Source organism: Sciurus vulgaris (genome assembly GCF_902686455.1).
Source record: "Sciurus vulgaris genome assembly, chromosome: 16".
In the NCBI taxonomy this organism is placed as follows: domain Eukaryota; kingdom Metazoa; phylum Chordata; class Mammalia; order Rodentia; family Sciuridae; genus Sciurus; species Sciurus vulgaris.
The window spans coordinates 32,040,468-32,060,856 of record NC_136477.1 but is presented as its reverse complement, the minus strand read 5'-3'; the positions used below and the strand labels follow the sequence as shown (position 1 = coordinate 32,060,856).

The 20,389-nt window shown below is 37.6% G+C and overlaps 1 protein-coding gene across 4 annotated transcripts in view; it reads left to right on the top strand.

Annotated features, from left to right (window-relative positions):
- Nucleotides 1–20,389, top strand: part of CNOT10 (CCR4-NOT transcription complex subunit 10) — a 71,253-nt gene that overhangs the window by 34,759 nt on the left and 16,105 nt on the right. For 3 of the 4 annotated variants that reach the window (XM_079113982.1, XM_079113985.1, XM_079113984.1), the window contains exons 10-13: nucleotides 1,549–1,751; nucleotides 7,266–7,387; nucleotides 9,683–9,859; nucleotides 10,795–10,875. In XM_079113982.1, the coding sequence (XP_078970108.1) occupies nucleotides 1,549–1,751; nucleotides 7,266–7,387; nucleotides 9,683–9,859; nucleotides 10,795–10,875 (583 nt within the window). The remainder of the gene's footprint in view (nucleotides 1–1,548; nucleotides 1,752–7,265; nucleotides 7,388–9,682; nucleotides 9,860–10,794; nucleotides 10,876–20,389) is intronic. The other variant, XM_079113983.1, reaches the window with a different exon arrangement.

Below are 20,389 nucleotides of genomic sequence, written 5' to 3'. Positions count from 1 at the left end.
CTGATTTAAAGAGCTAGCATCTGGTCAAAATATGTGTTATGTGCTATGTGGACCCACATACAGGTAACACTGATCCTGCTCAACAAATTTGGCTCTGGGACTTTTTATTAGATACTTATACTTTGAATAACAAGGTGTTTGGAGTAATTAAAAAAATTTGTTACAAACTGAGCCCAGTGACACAGCTATTGAGGAGGCTGAGGCAGGAGGATCACAAATTCAAGGCAGCCTTGGCAACTTAGTGTAAAAATAAAAAAGCAGCATGAGGGTGGGGGCATTGAGGATGTAGCTTAGTAGCAGTAGACTGTTCCTGGGTTCTATCCCCAGTACACAAAAAGAAAGAGAAAAAAACCTAAGCTACCTTCAGTTTTTCATGGAATATAAAATCCGTAATTCTGCATGGTAATATAAACTATATTTGTGTACTCAAAATTAAGTGGGTTTTTGTTGTTGTTGTTCTTTTTTTTTTCTTTTTTTTTTTTGCAGCACAGGAGATTGAACCCACTGCCTCAGGCATTCTAGGCAGACACATAAGCATTGAGCTACATTCCCAGTGCCCCCCACCTTTTTTTTTTTTTTTTTTTTTTTTTTTTTTTTTTAAATCTTATTTTTGAGATAGGATCTAAATTGCCCATGCTGCCCTAATATTTAGGATCTTCCTTCCTCAGCCTCCTGGGATTACAGGTGTGCCACACCACACCCCACTAAAATTAATTCTCTTGACTGTCCCAAACTAACTTTATTACAGGTTCTTTGTGGAGTTTCACATGGAATACCATTAGAAATAACTGACAACTTTAAGCAAATTCCTGACATTTATCCTTTAATATTCATAGTATATAGGTTCTTGATCTGAATAGCTTAAAATCAAACCATTACCTACTTCTTAAAATAATAAAAACCTATTTAATTGATGGAAAATGTATTTTAAACGACAAGTGCTCTTATTATTTTTTTTATTTTTCAGTAGTGGGGATTGAATCAGAGGTACTTTACCACTGAGCCACATCCCCAGTCCTTTTTATTTTTTATTTTGAGACATGGTCTCACTCAGTTACTGAGGCAGACTTTGAATTTGGAATCCTCCTGCTTCAGCCTCCCAAATTATTGAAATTACAGGCAGGTGCCACCATGCCCAGACTGCTCTTATTTTATTACTGACTTTGATTCATTGAATAAGTGATTCATGTAATAAAAAGATTAACAAAGCAGAAAATAAAATTTAAAAAGGAATAGAATCTTCTTATAAGCTTTGAAAATGTGGAAAGGTGCCATAAAGTTCAAAGGAGTGAGAGTGGTTTCTGTATCTTTGCCTTCCTGGAGTATTACTGCCTGAGAAGCTGGCACATGAGTGGAGATATCTCTAACCCTGCCAGCTTAGACAACTGAGATGAGTCTAGAGAATACTTATGGGGTTGGGGATGGAAACTCCCATTGGTGAGAGGTTATTTGTATTAAACATGGTAGTGTTTAAGTACTTAGTGGAATAAATGTTTTCAATGTAACTGTTACTTTAATGATTTATTCTCATCAAATTTTTACAACTAGGCAAAAAATTTTCAGGAAGACCCATGTGTACGTTACTAACCAACAAGAGGTATGAGTTGCTGTACAACTGTGGAATTCAGCTTCTTCACATTGGAAGGCCTCTTGCTGCCTTTGAGTGTCTGATTGAAGCTGTTCAGGTTTACCATGCAAATCCCCGCCTTTGGCTACGGCTGGCTGAGTGCTGCATTGCTGCCAATAAGGGGGTGAGTGCTATTGGGTGCCATTTTGAACCCCCATTTCTCTTCCTCAACACTTGTTACATGGAAAGCAAAAAAATACTTCAGAACATGTAAGACCTCATTTCCAAAAAATTTAAAAAATAAATGTATTTATTTATGTATTTATTTTCCCTTGATACTGGGGATGGACCCAGGGGCACTCTACCATCGAGCTACATCCCCAGCCTTTTTTATTTTTAAATTTTGAGACAGGGTCTCACTAAATTGTTGAGGCTATCCTTGAACATGTGATCCTCCTGTCTGCCAAGTAGATGGGATAACAGGCATGTGCCACCTTGCCCAGCCTGATTTCCTCTTCAACCTTTGTTGAATTTGTAAAGATAGTCTACTGCTTTTTAATAGTTGGGGAGAAATTTTGTTTTAAAAGTCATTTGTTGACACTGATTCTTGGTAAGTTTGGCAACATTCAGGGGTTGAAGCCCATGAAGAGGCCATTTTTGTTGGAATAGAGATCTGCTAGCTGCTAGGGTGAGGCTATGCCATCTGGTGATGTGATGATGTTTTGTGGGTACCAGGTGATTAGAGAAGGATTGATAATAGAGTGTGGAGACAACTTCCTGGTGGCACATGTCTATAATCCCAGCAAGTTGGAAGACTGAGGCAGGAGGATTACAAGTTCAGGGCCAACCTTGGCAATTTAGCAAGAACCTGTCTCAGAATAAAAAGAGCTAGAGATGTGGTTCAGTGGTAGAGTACCCCTAGGTTCAATCCCTAGTACCCTGCACAAAAACAAACTACATTAAACTGCACATTTCCTTCATTGCTTTGGATTTTACTTCTATTTCAATAAATGGTGATAGTAATTATCTCCACGTGGAAGTTAATGGATGCTTTTTAGATCTCAAGTTGAGAAAAGTTAGTAGGAGGTAGGGAAAGGACAGGTTATATCAGAATCAAAATAACCAGATGTTTGTATCCCCCCAAATCCTACCCTCCCCCACCCCACACCTCACATGCTTTGAGTGTGTTAAGGTTGGGAAGGTGTGATGTCTTGAAGCTTGCCATGGGGAATACAGGATATGGAGGCTCTTCTGCTAAGCAAACACTTTCTTTCTGAGAAACAGCTAAAACAGCTGTAAGAACTAAGAACTAAGGGGTTTAAAGAAATATGTTTGCTAGACTGGGGATATGGTTCAGTTGGTACCATGCTTGCCTTGTAAGCACAATGCCCTAAGTCCAATCCCCAGCACCATGAAAAAAAAAAGGAGAAGAAGAAGTATATGTTTGCCTGCCACACAGAATATTCAAGTAGTTTATGATTTGAGTATACCAAAAGAGGAAGAGACCAGTGGTATCTTTGAAAGGTTTTTTTTTGGTGGTTTTTGTTTTTTTTTTTTATAGTTGTTGACAGACCTTTATTTCATTAATTTATTTATATGCGGGGATGAGAATTGAACCCAGTGCCTCACACATGCTAGACAAGCATTCTACCCCTGAGCCACAACCCCAGCCCTTGAAAGTTTTTAATGATGTATTTAATTGTATGTTGCTTTAAAAAAATTTTTTTTAACTTTCTTATTGGATATTTTTTTTTTTTTTTTTTTGCTATAAGTGTTCGCTTTTTGGGCTGGGGAGATAGCTCAGTTGGTAAAGTGCTTGCCTTGCAAGCACAGGGCCCTGGGTTCGATCCCCAGCACCGAAAAAAAAAAAAAAAGTGTTTTTTTTTTTTTAGTTCTTGATGGACCTTTATTTATATGCGGTACTAAGAATTGAACCCAGTATCTCACACATGCTAGGCAAGCACTCTACCAACCCCAGCCTCTTGGATAATATTTTTATTTTTTTATTTATCTTTTAATTTTTTACAGACTGCATTTTGATTCATTGTACACAAATGGGGTACATAATTTCGTTTCTATGGTTGTACACAATGTAGATTCACACCATTCATGTAATCATACATGTACATAGGGTAATGATGTCTGTCTCATTCCACCATTTTTCATATCCCCCTCCCTCTCATTTCCTTCTATATATTCTAAAGTTTCTCCATTATTTCATTTCCCATCCCCCACCCCCCATTATATATCATTCTCCACTTATCAGGGAATACATTCAGCTTTTGGTTTTTTGGGCTTGGCTTATTTTACTTAGCATGATATTCTCCAATTCTCTTGGATGATTTTTAAATTAACTGATCAACAATTCTAGTCAGAATTTATACTTCTTAAAAAGAAGGGGATCTCCAGAAATTGCCTTTCTATTTATTCCATTTGTGAATTCTAAGTATCGAGGGCCCTTTGTACACTTCCTGAAAATTAGGGAGATATTTGTTTCTAGGACTAGAGAAATATAGTAAAGTTTAATATTTTCTTTTTAAGTTACTTATTTTTATGACTAGTATTTGTAGGATTATATTTATTCTCTGGATTTCATCAGGCACCATAGAACTTTGTCCTCCATCATCTTCTAGACAGTTCTAAACATGTTTTGTTTTTGGGGGTTTTGGGTACTAGAAATTGAACCCAAGGGCACTTTACCACAGAGCTGCATCCCCATTCCTTTTTATTTTTTATTTTAAGACAGGGGTCTTGCTAAGTTTCTGAGGACAGACTTGGACTTGCTATCCTCCTACCTCAACCTCCTGAGTCTCTGATATTACTGATGTATGCCACCGTACCTGCTAAATTTGTTAATTTTTTTTAATATATATTTTTTAGTTGTAGGTGAACACAAAACCTTTATTTTTTATTTTTATGTGGTGCTGAGGATTGAACCCAGGGCTCACACATACTGGGCATGCACTCTACCACTGAGCCACAACTGCAGCCCATTTGTTAATTTTTTAAAAAATGGTAAAAGTGATATTTGGTTGTTATTACTTGGTGGATGCCAGAACACAAACAGTGCCTGTTGCTACCAGGAAACTTGGCCTAAATAATTTTCTTGTGTGGGGATATAACTCAGTAGTAGAGCACTTGCCTGGCATGTAATAAGGCTCTGGGTTCAGTCCCCAGCACTACAAAAATAAAATAATTTTCTGTGTTTGGCTGATTTTTCCTCTTCCTACCAAAGATTTGAGGAAACCTGAAGACGGTAAAAACATCATCCCCAAATCACTACTAAATAAAGTCACAGCACAAAATCCCAACAAGAAAATTAGAAACTTCAAATAAAATTTCATAAACTTGTTTTTATTTAGTCATGCCAAAGGAATGCTGAGCAAAGCAGTTGCTGAAAAATTTTAAACAAGATTTTTGGGGCTAGGGATATAGCTCAGTTGGTTGAGTGCTTACCTCGCAAGCACAGGGCCCTAGGTTCAAATCCCTAGCGCTGCAAAAAAAAAAAAAAGATTTTTGTTTGTTTTTTGGGGGGGAACCAGTATTGGACCCAGGAGTGCTTACCCTTAGCACCAACTCCCCAGCGCTTTTGATTTTTTATTTTGAGACAGGGTCTGCCAAGTTGCTTAGGGCCTCACTATGCAGCCTCCCAAGTTATTAGTATTACAGGTGTGTGCAACTATGCCTGACAAATTTAAACTAACTTAATTGTTAAAAGGAAGTCACTTTTCCTTTTTTTATTTGGTATTTATTGTTTCAGACTTCTTGACAAAGACAGGGTTTGTGCTTACCTGAGCAGTATGAGGAAAAATCTTCTAGACAAAAAACAGCTGAGGATTGGGATTGTGGCTCAGTGGTAGAGTGTTTGCCCAGCATGTGTGAGGCACTGGGTTCCAATCTTAGCACCACATATAAATAAGTGAATAAAATAAAGGTCTATCAACATCTAAAATTAAAAAAAAAAAATTGCTGGGTGCAGTGGCACATGCCGGTAATCCCAGTGGTTCGAGCGGTTTGAGTCAGGAGGATTGGGAGTTCAAAGCCAACCTCAGCAACTTAGTGAGGTGCTACAATGTCTCTAAATAAAATACAAAAACAAAGGGTTGGGGATGTGGCTCAGTGATTAAGTGCCCCTAAGTTCAATTTCCAGGACCAAAAAAAAAGTACCTTCCCAGTGTCATAATTGTGTGTGAACCTTTTACATTAAAATTGACCTGTCATACTTTCTGATGATTGGTTATTGGAGATACGGTTTATTATCATGAGATTTTAGTTTGATTCCATCACAGGCCAGATTTCACCAGTTACATCTTAAGATACAGCCATCCAATCAGTTTGTGTGACTTTAGGCATCAGTAAAGAGTATGGATGGATGAGTCATTGTCAATGGTATCACCACCACTGGGAAAAGAATTTGGAATGTGAGTCTAGTAATGATTTAGAATGTCCACTTTTTCTTTCTTTCTTTTCATTAATATTGCTTAACCACCACCTATACACAAAATTAATTCAGAGTGGAGCCATTTTATTTAAAAAGTCATGTATGGAGCCACGTGCAGTGTACATGCCTATAATCCCAGGAGGGTTACAGGAGGCTGAGACAGGAGGATCACAAGTTTGAGGCCAACCTCAATTTTTAAAAATTTGTCTCAAAATTAAAAGGGTGCCGGGTTGAGAATGTCCCCTTGGCTTCATTCCCCACTACCATAAAAATAAAAATTAAAAAAAAAAAAAAGTACAGCTATATAAATTTACTGTAATACTGCTGAGAAACAATAAAACATTTGTTTAGAGAAAAGACTGCAGGGCAGAGTTTAGTTCTGCAAGTTCATATTGATTGGTTCCAGTTTGTTTCTATGTATGAGAATTTGGGCAATTTTATATGACAACTGGTTGGGATTTCCTTTGAAGGTAAGTTAGAGACTAGAGCGAAGAGAGAATATAAATATAATTGGCATTCTCAAAGTCCTCTGGTGAAATAATATCTTGCTAAAATACTATATATGTATGCAAGTAACTTTTACTATTTTCAATTTAAACATTTACTGATTTTGTGTTTTAGGAATTTTAATTTCCTAGAAGGCAAGAATTGTGCCCGTGTAAACTTTCATGTATATAGCCTCTTATGATTCATATGTTGTTAACAATTTAATATTTCCATTTAAAAAGGAAGATATCTGTTTTAGGAAGTGGAACTCTTTCCCTTTTCCTTTTCTCTGTATTTTTTTACTTACTGTTTCTTTACTCGGATGTCAAAGTACCCATAACATGCAGCATGCTGCTGAGGTGTAGAATGTTCTAAACACACCATGCTAAATAAATATTTTAAGTCATTCTTGAATGGCTTTTTTCTGTTGAATTGCCTCAAATTTCATATTAACAGTATAGTACATATCACAGGTTTTCATCCGATTGTACTCTTTTTCTCTAATACCAGACACATTTCCTTTAACATCAAAAGCATCCTCATTGGGGCTGGGGATATAGCTCAGTTAGTAGAGTGCTTGCCTATCAAGCACAAGGCCCTGGGTTCAATCCCCAGCACCACCATTAAAAAGAAAGAAAGCATCCTCATTGACAGATCTTAAGAACAGATCTTTAAGTTATTTAAATTTAGAATAATTGTGAAAAGTATTTGATCATTTTTTATAAATCGTATAATTGCCTTACATTTATTTGAAATAATTGTATTTTTTAGACTTCTGAACAAGAAACTAAAGGTCTTCCAAGCAAAAAGGGAATTGTACAGTCTATCGTTGGTCAAGGCTATCATCGTAAAATAGTTCTGGCATCACAGTCCATACAGAATACAGTATACAAGTAAGTAAGTTGTAAAGTGTACATATTTAATGCCATTTCACATAAAGTACTTATGTATAGAAGTATGCTTAGGACTTATTATTTTATAGGAGGAACTACTTTGTAAGTATGTTTTTATTGCTACTTAAATAAACAGTCCTCCAAACATGGATTCATAATGAACATTGTCTAACTTGTTATGATTTTTGGTATATTATATACTTGGGTGCTGAAACTGTTGATGCCGTGAGAAACTAGTCTATTCAGGGCAATTATTCAGAATATCCAGAAGAGGGCATCTTGGTATCTCTTTTTACATACAGTCATTTCCATATCTGTGAAGGTGGGGGATTGGTTCCATGATAACTGTTGGCCCTTCACATCTGTGAGTTCCCCATCCATGGATTCAACCAATCACAGATTGAAAATATTCATAAGCGGGCTAGGGATATAGCTCAGTAATGGAATGCTTGCCTAGCTTATCCAAGGCCCTGGGTTCAATTTCCAGCACTGTGAAAGAAAAAAAAAATATTCAGAAGGAAAATAGTGCAACCATACTGATTGAGTCTAGCCTTTCTTGTCATTATCCCCAGACAATATAATATAATAACTATTTGCATAGCATTTATATTGTATTAGGTATTATAAGTACTCTAGAGATTATTTAAAGTATATGGGAGGATATCTATAGTTTATATGCAAATACCACACTATTTTATATAAAGGACTTGAGCATGCACACATTTTGGTATGTGGACTAGGCCCTGAAATTAATTCCCCATGGATGCCGTAGAGTTCTGTGTATCAGTAATGCTTTTCATTTAGTTGGGTTTTGTTTGTTTCTTTATTTGTGTTGACATACACACACACACACACACACACACACACACACACCCCAGGTACTGGGAATTAAACCCAAAGTACTCTACCACTGAGCAAAATTCCCAATCTTTTTTATTTCATTTTGAGCCAGGGTCTCACTAAGTTGCCAAGGCTGGCCTCAAACTTGAGATCCTCCTACCTCAGCCTCCTGAATTGTTGGGATTACAGGCATGCAACCCAGCCTCTGGCTTATTTAATCCTTAAGAATGCAAATATTAGATTGGGGATATCGCTCAGTTGATAAGAGTGCTTGCCTCACATGCATAAGGCCCTGGGTTCAATCCCCAGCACTGCCAAAAAAAAAAAAAGACTGCAAATATTTCTGGGCACTCTGGCACATGCCTGTAATCCCAGCAACTCCAAAAGCTGAGACAGAAGTATCACAAGTTCAAAGCCAGCCTCAGCAACTTAGTGAGACCCTGTCAAAAAATGAAAAGGCCTAGGGATGTGGCTCAGTGGTTAAGAGCCCCTAGTTCAATCCCCTAGTTCCAAAAAAACAAGTACTTTCAGGAGCTGAGGCTGTAGCTCAGTGGCAGAGCACTTAACTAGCAAGTACAAAACCCTGGGTTCCATCCCAGACACTGAGGGGGGTGGAAATACTTTAAAGCTAATTCCTCGGGAGTATGTACTAACAAATAAAGCAACCAAAGCAATATTAGAAGTTTTCACATGTGCATCCTTCAGTTGAACTGCTTTTAAAATAGGAATAACTTTCTGTGCACAGTGGCACACTCCTGTAATCCCAGTGGCTCAACAAGCTGAGGCAGGAGGATCCCAAGTTCAAACCAACCTCAGCAACCTAGAGAGGCCCTGAGCAACTCAACAAGACCCTGTCTCTGAATGAAATATAAAAAGGACTGGGACTCAGTAGTAAAGGACCCCTGGGTTCAATCCCTGGTTATCAAAAAAGGATAAGGGCGGCCGGCGATGGGGTTGTGGCTCAGTGGTAGAGTGCCTGCCCAACACATGTGAGGTGCCGGGTTCAATTCTCAGCACTACATATAATTAAGTAATCCATCAACAACTCCAAAAATAATAAATTTGAAGTATCTTGAATAAAGGTCCCAGTTGGAGTTGCTGTTATTTCTAAAGTAATTAAGACTTTGCAAAAGTAGATGCTTGCTTGTTTGTTTACTATTTTTAAAAGTTTTTCCAGGGCTGTATCCCCAGCATCCAGGTTTTCCACATAGAAGCAAAGGGAGGATTGAAAGTTTGAGGCCAACCTTGACAAAAAAATGAAAGGAGTGTCTCAAAAAAAGTACTGGGAATATATCCCAATGGTAAAATACCCCTGGGTTTGATCCCTAAAACCAAAAAAGGAAAAAAAAGAGGACAGTGTTTTCCCTAACAACTCATTGGTTTTACTCCTGATAATAGAAAAATCTTACTATTTCTGTGCTATCTACTTGGCTAATTTGGTTTTGTTCTTTTAAGTGATGGGCAGTCTTCAGCCATTCCTGTAGCCAGTATGGAATTTGCAGCTATATGTCTCAGAAATGCCTTGTTGCTATTACCTGAAGAACAGCAAGATCCAAAGCAGGAAAACGGGTCTAAAAATAGCAGTCAATTAGGAGGGAACACAGAAAGCAATGAGAGCAGTGAAACTTGCAGGTATTGTAATCCCTGTCACCTTCTTTGGCAAAATACCTTCAGGATTTGTTTAGTTAACTTCCTTTAGATAAATTCCCAAAGTCTTCAGCTTGAATTTCCAAAATTCTGTTTTAAACCATAACAAAGGAGATTATGTTTCTAATATTTCTAGAAGAAAGAAATAAAGGGAAGGCTAAGTGGAGATCTTTGAAAGAGAAAATGGAAGGGAATAGCTTTTCATTGGTAGTGATGTTTGCAAGAAGTACCATGGTTATTAGAACACTACATCTTTATATTTATTATAATAAATAACTTAAATTCTGAAATTTCTCATTTTTTTAATCCTCTGCCTTTTCTCTTAACATACTATACGCCACTGTCCACCAGAATGTTTCTAGTTTTATAGTGTAAGTTAAAAATTATGTCACCAAAGAAATTGAAAGAGCTTACCTAGTAGTAATAAAACAAACACTATTATGTATATGTATAAAGTTTGCTTTATACACATATTGGTACCTTTAATAAAATTCTTGTCTCACATCCTGGCATTTTTTTAATTATAATTTTAAAATGTTTCTTGTAGAAAATTTGAAACAAAATTTTGAGGTTTTTTCATTACTCCATCAACAAGTTAGGTTCTGCTATATTGATAAAAAACAATCTGAAAATCAAAAATGTGCCAAAATATTGAAGTTATTTCCTTTATATAGAAGAGACGTTTTCAGTTAAATATTTTTTTAAAAAGTGGTATTTTGTACTAGGGAAAAGGAACCAGTATATATAGCATAGTTTTAACATGTAACAAATTTCTTAAATTTCTTCAAAAAACCTCATAACCAAATTTCTAAGCATTTTCAATGTTTTGACTTTTATACTTTTGTCATAACAATAGGAGTGGGATAGGGAAACAAATGTTATTGTTTCTTCTCATAATTAAGAGCCTGTCTCTATTTCAGCAGTAAAAGCCATGATGGAGATAAATTCATTGCAGCTCCACCTTCTTCTCCATTGAGGAAACAAGAATTAGAAAACTTAAAGTGAGTATCTAAACAAAATGAGCATTGCATCTGTGGAAACAAGCACATGTTTTAGAACCTCCTTTATACTGTTAAAAATCATTAATTACATTCCTTAAGGTTTAAACCAGATGCCTATTCTTAGGCCTTCCAGCCTCCTTGATACACTGTCTTCTGGCCTTCATTGTTTCTAATCACAAGTTCACAGTCATTCTATAGAAACTATCATTTTTCTGTCAAGATTTATTTTTCAAGTGGGAGTGGTGGTACCTACCTGTAATCCTGCAGCTTGAGAGGCTGAGGCAGGAGAATTGAAAATTCAAGACCTGTCTCAAGATATAAAACAAAAAAGGACTGGGGATATAACTTAGTGGCAACCAAGCATCCCTGGATTTAATCACCAGTCCAAAAAAAAGAAAAATATTTTCTCTCTTTGTTATTTAACAGGTAAGACTATTATGCACTAAGTGTGATTTTTCTTTTGGGTTTTGATTATTTTGGAGAGGTTTGAACCCAGAGGCACTTCACCACCAAGCTACATCCCCAGTTTTGTTTTGTTTTGTTTTGTTTTTGAGACAGTTGTACTAAGTGCTGAAGCTGGCTTCAAACTTAAGATCAGCCTTCATATCACTGGAATTACAGGCCTGTGCCACCATACCCTGCTTTTTCTTCGGTTTTTAATCTTATTTAGGATTAGCCAACTTCCTTAAATATGCAGATTTTTCTTTCAACAAGTGGGATTTTTTTTTTAATGTAAGGTTTTTGTTTTGTTTTGTTTTGTTTTGTTTTTGTGGGGTGCTGGGGATTGAACCCAGGGCCTTGTGCTTACAAGGCAAGCACTCTACCAACTGAGCTATATCCCCGGCCCAAATCTAAGTTTTTTTATTAATTAGTAGCAAAACCTTTTTTTTTTTTTTTTTTTTTTGCCTTGACAAATTGGGATTTTTTTATCATTATTTCTTTATATTATTTTTGAAGCCAGTCATAATATATAGCAGTACTCTTGTGAAAAGACAGGGCAAGCTGGGTGAGATGGTGCACACCTATAGTCCCAGTGACTGGAGAGGCTGAGGCAGGAGGGTTCACGTTCAGGGCCAGCCTCAGCAATTTAGACCCTAAGCAACTTAACTAAGACCCTGGCTCAAAATAAATAATTAAGAGCTGGAAACCGGGTGCAGTGGCACACACCTGTAATCCCAGTGGTTCAGGAGGCTGAGAAAGGAGGATTGCAAGTTCAAAGCCAGCCTCAGCAATTTATCCCCAAGCAACTCATTAAGACCCTGTCTCTAAATAAGATATAAAGAAAGGCCTGGAGATGTGGCACTGTTACAGAGTCCTTGGATTCAGTCTCTAGTACCTAAGTGGTTGGGGGAGGAACAACTGGGGTTGTAGCTCAGTGGTAAAGCACCTGTGAGTTCAATCCCCAGTACCAAAAAAAAAAAAAGCAAAAAATTTAATTTTTTTTTTTCTTTTTTCAATTCTAGAATTAGTCAACATCTCATTCTACAAAATAGAGCATGTATTATTTCCATGAATCAAGCAAGGGAGATTGGTTTCATAGATAGAAAGGACCAAGGAAAGCAGAAATAGAAAATGAAGAGCAGATTGGTTGTTTCAAAGTTGCTTTCCTATAAAGGTTAAAGCAGAGGGAAGGTGGAGGTGTATCTTAGTGGTAATGTTTATTTATCACGCAGGAGGTCCCAGAGTTCCTTCCCAGCACCACCACCAAAAATAAATATACACATACTATCTAAAACTGACTTTTCTGGGTGGGGATTTAGCTGTTATCGCCTGCTCTCATTTCTTTGATCAGATAAATCACTTTCTGCTTGGTGACTTGGAACTTTAGCATGAATGGCTCCATTTCATTTGATCTGTTGGATCTAGCAGAGGAACTCAGTTCAAACCAAAGTTGTCCTATAAATTTTAACACTTTTAAGCATGATTTCAGTTATGGGACTGCAAATGGAAGAGCCTTTTTTATTTGCCTATGAAATTGCATAGGCATCAGGAGGCCGAGACAGGAGAATCACAAGTTTATAAAGCTGATAGCATTGTAAATTGGCGTTTAACTTATGGGAAATATTTCATTTATTCATATTTTTTGCAACATTAATGTATAAAAAGATGCAGTTCAGATGTACAGCACCCCTGGTTCAATCCCTAGTACAACCAAAAGAAAGAAAGGAAAATTATATTTGTCATTAGGTTGATGGGGTGAGAGTTGGGGTTATCTCTTACAACTTTTTTTTTTTTTTTTTTTTTAAATGAAAAGGTGCTTAGTTTGATGCCGACATTGACCATTCACCTATAGTTCTATAGTTGTTATTATTTTGTTTTTTGCCTCTGGGATTATACCCGTTCAGAGTTGCCTCAGCCCTTTTGAGATAGGCTCTCCTTAAGTTGCCTAAGTTGGCCTCAAACTTGTCATCCTCCTGCCTCAGCCTTCTGAGTTGCTAGGATTACAGGTGTGTGCCACCACAACCAGCAAAAAAATGTCTTTTTTTGTTTGGTTTGGGTTTGAGTTTTGGGTGCTGGGTTTTGGGTTTTTGCAGTGCTGGGAATTGAATTTGGGGCTTCATGTGTGCTAGGCAAGCACTCTACCACTGAGCTACACCTCTAGCCTCAAGATTTTAAACATAATTTATGCATGTTTTATTCTAGTGCTTTCACTGCCATACTACCAAAATTATCAATTTAAATTTTTGTTTCCTCTATATTTTATATAAGAAAATAAGTTAGAAATCTATCCTTATTTTGTAATATTTGGTTAAATTCATTTAACTCTTTGAAAATACAGATCAGGCAACTACAAAATGCTAAGGTCTTATGTCTAAACAATTTAGCTTTTCATTTTTATAACATGTATATTTTTGTATGCATGAAGTATCAGGCAAAATCTGTCAAAACCTTCATAGTTCTGGTCCATAAAGAGCAGAATTCCCTAATGATTTTAATTTTCTTATCAGATATATTTTTCCTGTCTTTATCTGTGCTCTTTCTTACACAATTTGGTATCTTTGGGGAAAAGGCTGGCCAGCACACGTGCCTTTGACTGATCATGTGTTGTCAGGTCCTTGTGTTCACATTGCTGTCAGCAGGCTCAGACCTCGAGGCATCCTGCTCAACAAAATGTCTTTTTTTCTTTCGTATTTTATTTCTGTCAAAGAATACCATAAATTCAATTTTCTGTACTATCCTTTGTATACTGGGTTTTGTGTATGTAGTCCCCCACTGAAGCCAAAAGAAAAGAGTTAACCTTGGATATGAAGGAAATGACTCATCTCAAATTTAGTTAGAAATATGGTAGATATTTTATTGTTTTGAAAGTAGTATTTTAGTATTTTTAAACTTTTCCCAAAATGTTTTATTTAAATTATCTTCAGTTTTGTGAACATTACTTGATTTTTTTTTTTTTTTTTTTTTGAATACTGCAGATCGATCCCAGGGATGCTTTACCACAGAGCTACATCCCTAGTACCCCTGACCCCCCTGCTTTTTTTTTTGAGCCAGGGTCTTACTAAATTGTCCAGGCTGGCCTCAAACTTGTAGTCCTCCTGCCTCATCCTCCTGAAATCCTGGAATTACGGGTTGATTTTTTATTTCTTATATGAACTATAAAATAACAAGAAAATGGGCCGTGAGGGTGTAGAGCACTTGTCCAGCATGGGCAAGACCTTGGGTTCAATCCCTGGCGCTAAAAAAGGGAGAGAGAGCTAGGCACGATGGCACACACCAGCAGCTTGGGAAGTTGAGGCAGGAAGATTGCAAGTTCAAAGCCAGCCTCAGAGCAATTTAGTGAGGCCCCAAGCAATTTAGTGAGACCCTGTCCCCAAAAATAGTTGGGATGGGGGTGCTCAGTTGAGTAACCCTGAGTTCAATCCCTGGTACCAAAAAAAGAAATGAAAAATACTGACAGATTACCAGTAAAATAGTGACAGAAAATAAAATATACAGTAGAAGAATGTTGTTTATGAGTTAAATATAATTGAATCTTAAAAAGCAGTCAGATTTGGCCAGGGGCAGTGGTGCATGCCTGTAGTCCCAGCAGCAATGGCAAGGCGATAAGCCACCCAGTGAGACCCTGTCTCTAAATAAAATACAAAATAGGGCTGGGGATGTGGCTCAGTGGTTGAGTGCCCCCCTAAGTTCCTAAATTCAATTCCTGGTACCAAAAAAAAAACAAAAAAAAATGTCAAATTTCAGCTGTAAAGTCATGATGCTCAGATCTTGTCCAAATACAGTAGTATGAAAGGTTATACAATATCAAGTGTAGCTTGTCCTGTCCCCCTGAGCTATGTCCCTAGTCCTTTCTTTGTAAAACTTACATTTTGAAGGTGTCTTGCTAAATTGCTGAGCCTGGCCTCCAACTGCAGGTTGCCTACCTCAGCTTCCCAGTTGCTGGGATTGTAGGTGTGGACCACTGTGCCCAACCACTGACTGTTTTCTTGTATGTCCTGGTGACTATCCCAGCATCATTGTGTAGTGGTTTTTTTACACCATCAATTTCATATCATTCACATTGCTCTATTACCTTTTCTTATTTAACAGTATGTCTTTTGTGAGGGTTGGGGTCCTGGGGATTGAACCCAAGGATGCTCTACCACTAAGCTGTATCCCTAACCCTTTTTGGTTTTTAGAGACAGGGTCTTGCTAAATTGCTGAGAGTGGCCTCGAACTTTCAATTCTCCTGTCTTAGCCTCCAGAGTCTCTGAGATTACAGGCATTTGCCTCCATGCTTGGCTAATTTTTTAAAAATACCTTTACAGATTATCTGTCAGTACAAAGCTCTGAGTCATTCTTTCTGTTGGCTTCATAGAATTTCATTATATGGAATGACATTTGTATAGCATTCCTTTATGTTTAGCAATTCATAATGTTTTCATTCTTTGCTGTTACAAATCATACTACAGTGAATATGTTGTATGCATTTAAGTAGAATCCTTAATGAAGAAAGTATTTGAAACAAATTTGCAAACTGGATTCCCCACTACCCTGTACCAGGGATTGAACCCAGAAGCATTTTATCTCTGAGATATATTACCAGCGCTTTTTAAATTTTTATTTTGAGACAGGGCCTCACCAGGTTGCCTAAGGATGTCCCGAACCTGCAATTTTCTTGCCTCAGCCTCCTAGGTAGTTGGGATTCTAGACATGCACCACTGCATCTAGCTGGGCACTTGATTTGATTTTTACAAATTTATCTGAATGACTGCTAACCACGAGATTGCTTCATTTATGCATGCAATTTAAGTATGTTATTCCATTATGGTTGAACATTTGCAGTGGTGTAATTTAGCTTTACCTTCTGAGAATGACATTGAAGCAAGGTGTGTGTAACACAGGGTATTCCTCTCATAAAGTCTTGCACCTTTCAAAGCACAACTATTGCTTTCCATGTGTCCTAGGAAGAAAACTGGTGATTTTCAAAGAAAATAAAATTACTTTCCTCTTTCTGTAGAAAGGGGCATAAAATCTTCATAGAGGGTTCCATCATCATAAAATGAGGCAAAGATGGCTTTTCTGGTACATACTAACTTTTTTTGTTTGTTTATTTGTTTTGTTTTTCTTATGGAGCAGATGGGAGAAAGGAAATGGAAACAGGTAGAAGCTGCTTTAGGGTAGACTGGTTTAAAAAAAAAAAAAAAAATTGCTTTGCTGGGCAGTTGGTAATGAGCTGTGTCACACTTCTGTAATTCCAGCAATTTAGGAAGCTGAAGCAGGAAGATGGCAAGAGCTGTGGATGTAGTTCAAGTGGTAAAGTGCCCTGGGCTTAATTACCAATACTGGCCCTTCCCACAAAAAGATAATAGAAACGGTAATGTAGGGACAGATGATGAAGGAAAGGAGTGCTGGATTTGTGTCATAATTTTCAAAGCTATTAAAACTAAAAACTCACAATGAACTGGGCACAGTGGTGCACAGCTCTAATCCCAGCAATTTGCAAGACTGAGGCAGGAGGATGGAAAGTTCAAGGCCAGCCTCAGCAACTTAGCAAGGCCCTACCTCAAAATAAAAAAGGAGGACTGGGGATATAGCACAATTGGTAGAGTGCTTGCCTAGCATGCACTAGGACATGGGTTCAATCCCCAGTACCACCAGAAAAAATAAAAAATAGGACTAAAGATGTGACTTCCCCCCCCGGGGGGGGGGGCTGTTACTGGATTTTGAACCCAGGAGCACTTAATCACTAAACCATATCCCAGCCCTCTTTTATATTTTATTTAGAGACAGGGTCTCCAGAAGTTGTGTAGTGCCTTGCTAAGTTGCTGAAACTGACTTTGAACTTGCAATCCTCCTTCCTCAGTCTCCTGAAACACTGGGATTATAGACATTTGCCACCGCACCTGGCCTCTGATGGCCACTTATGATCTGAGTTTATCGTTTCTTTGAGTATTTGTAGTTATTTCATTTGTACATAAATGAAGATGAGTCTGAATTCATTCTAACCAAGTGAAAGTATGTTTTCTGAATACAGGTAACAACTCATGCAGTTGTGAGGTTCTATATTAAAGAAGCTTTCACAAAAAAAAAAAAAAAAATACCCTCACAATTGAAACAAAAATTTATCCCCAAATTAGATATATGTCCCATTTTGTCAACCAAATAGGGCTGGGAATGTGACTCAGTGGTAGAATGTTTGCCTAGCACATGCAAGACTCTAGATTCAATCCCTGGCACTATAATCAATCAAAATCATGGTTCAGGAAAGGTATATGTACATAATGACACTGTTAGAATATTGCTTTGGTTCCTGAACCACTTAAAGCTATTCAAAGCCTTGGATGTCATTCAGTTAGGAATCTCTCTTTCTCTTTCCTCTCCTCTCTTCCCTGTCCCTCTCCTACCTGTTATTAAATAAATGTTGTGACTTTAAAATTTTAATGTGATTGTATCACTAGGTATTTACATGAGAGAAATGAAAAATTGTCCACACAAAAATTTCATAGAAACTGTAGATAAACACTGGACTTATCTCAGATATCCAGCAATAGGAGGCTATATGTTGAATACTATTCAGCTATTAAAAAGGAACAAAGTACTAATGTACAACTTAACATGGGTATATATCAGACATTTTTATGTCTTAACATAGGCACATACTGTGAATCCCATTATACAACAAAACTATTGAAAAGATAAAACTAATTTATGTTAATGAAAACCAGAACAACAATGAGGGGAAATGACTGGGAAGAAACTGTGGAGTGATAGAAATAGTTGTCTAAATGGTTGGTCGTTAAATATATAACATATATTTAAACACATCAAAACTGTACACCTTAAATGGTGAATTTTAATTTCCATTATTATACCTCAATTAGAAGTTTAAGGTAGCCAGGCGTGGTAGTGCACTACTATAAGCCCAGCTACTTAGGAGGTTGAGGCAGGAAGATTACAAGTTTGAGGCCAACCTAAGCAGCTTAAGACTATTTATCAAAAATAAGACTAACAAGGGCCAGTGGTAGAGAGCTTGCCTAGTATATGCAAAGTCCTACCCTCACCCCCCAAATCCACTAAAAAATAGAAAAGAAAATGAAAATTGAAGAGAAAATATCAAATTTCTTGAAATTTTGCAAAATTAATGATTTAAAATAATTTTTTGACAGAGTAAGCTAAGTGGTAGCCCACTCTCCTGGCAGCCTCCAGGCCCTCCCTGGGTTCAATCCCCAGTACCACGGAAAAGTTTAAATTAAGAAAAAAAAAAAAAAAAAAAGGTGCTAGATATGGTGGCACATGCCTGTAATCCCAGGACTCAAGAGACTGAAGCAGGAGGATCACAAGTTCTAGAGCAGTCTCAGCAACTTAATGAGGCCTGTCTCAAAAAATAAAAAAGGACTGGGCATGTGGCTCAGTGGTAAGAGCACTTGCCTAGCATATGCAGACCCTGGGTTCAATCCCTAGCAGCACACACACACCCAGGGGGTGGAGGGAGTGTATATTTTTATATATGTGTGTGCACACACACATACATACACACATTTTGTTTGTTTGTTTGTTTTCTGGCTGCTGGATATTGTGGTGCAGGCCTGTTATCCCAACAACTTAATAGGCTGAGGCAGAAGGATCACAAGTTCAAGACCAGCCTCAGCAACTTAGTAAGAATTTGTCTCAAAAAGAACTAGGACTAGCCAGACTTGGTGACAACACACCTACAATCCCAGCTGCTTGGGAGGCTGAAGCAGGAGGATTGGGAGTTCAAAGCCAGCCTCAGCAAAAGCGAAGCACTAAGCAACTCAGTGAAACCTGTCTCTAAATAAAATACAAAATACGCCTAGGGATGTGTGTCAGTGGTTGAGTGCCCCTGAGTTCAATCCCCTGTACCCCCCAAAAAAGGGGGGGGGGGACTGGGGCTGTAGCTCAGTGGTAAAATACTGAGTTCCAAAACTTTATAAAATATTTTGGGGCAATCTTCATATATACATATATATGGAACATAACCATGAATAATTGATGTATCATGTGTCTCATGTATCTCTCATTTATGAAGTGGCATGACATCAAAACTTAGTTTGTTAGGAACAAATAAAAAATTTCTCAGGAACAGGTGTATCTCAGTGGCAGACCCCCAAAGTCCTAGATTCAGTCCATGGTCCTCTCCCCAAAAAAGAAACTCTACTTGTATTTGACATGTATTTCTCACACTTACAGGCTGCACTATCCATTACCTCTTCTACATGTAATTACTAAGCACTTGAAATGTGGTCAGCATGAGCTACAATCTCTGCTACTCTGGAGGCTGAGGTAGTTTAGCCTGAAAAATTTAGTGATACCCTGCCTCCAAATAAAATAAAGGCTCAGTGGTAGAGTACATCTTGGGTTCAATCACCAGTAACACACATTAAAAAAAAGAAAAAAGCCCAGTAAGAACTGAACTGTGTTGCTCAAGTGTAAAATACATGCCATATTTTCAGAACTTACTATTAAAATAAAATATATCAATAAGTTATGTTGATTATATGTTGAATTTTTTATATTGTGACATACAAATGGAATATATCTAATTCTGATTAGGTTTGAAATGATATTTTGGATGATTATGTTCAGCTTGTCGGAAATATTGATATGTCACAAAAAATCAAACACATGCTCAAAAGTTGGTGGGCAAGGCATTTACTCTGACAGAAGGGCATGTTACAGAACCTGACTAGCAAACTTTCCTTGGGGGGCAGTCCCTTGGTTTATATACCTAACCATGTACTGTCCTTCATTCTGATTGGAGGACTTAAGTATAATCTATGGGATAGGCTAATTTTAAAATTAGGGTGAGTAAAAAGGAAGGGCTATAATTAAAATGGCTGCATTCGGATACAATTTAGGCTGAATACTGTATTCTGAAAGTGGACTACCAGTCTTTCCATTTCTCACAGGTTAGTACCTGACTGTAATACCACAGACTCAGGAGACTGAGGCAGGAGGATCACAAGTTCAAGACCATTTCTCAAAGTAAAAAGGACTGGTGGTGTAGCTCAGTGGTAAAACACACCTGGATTCAATCTCCAGTACGGGGGGAGGGCAGCGGCGGGGGGACAGG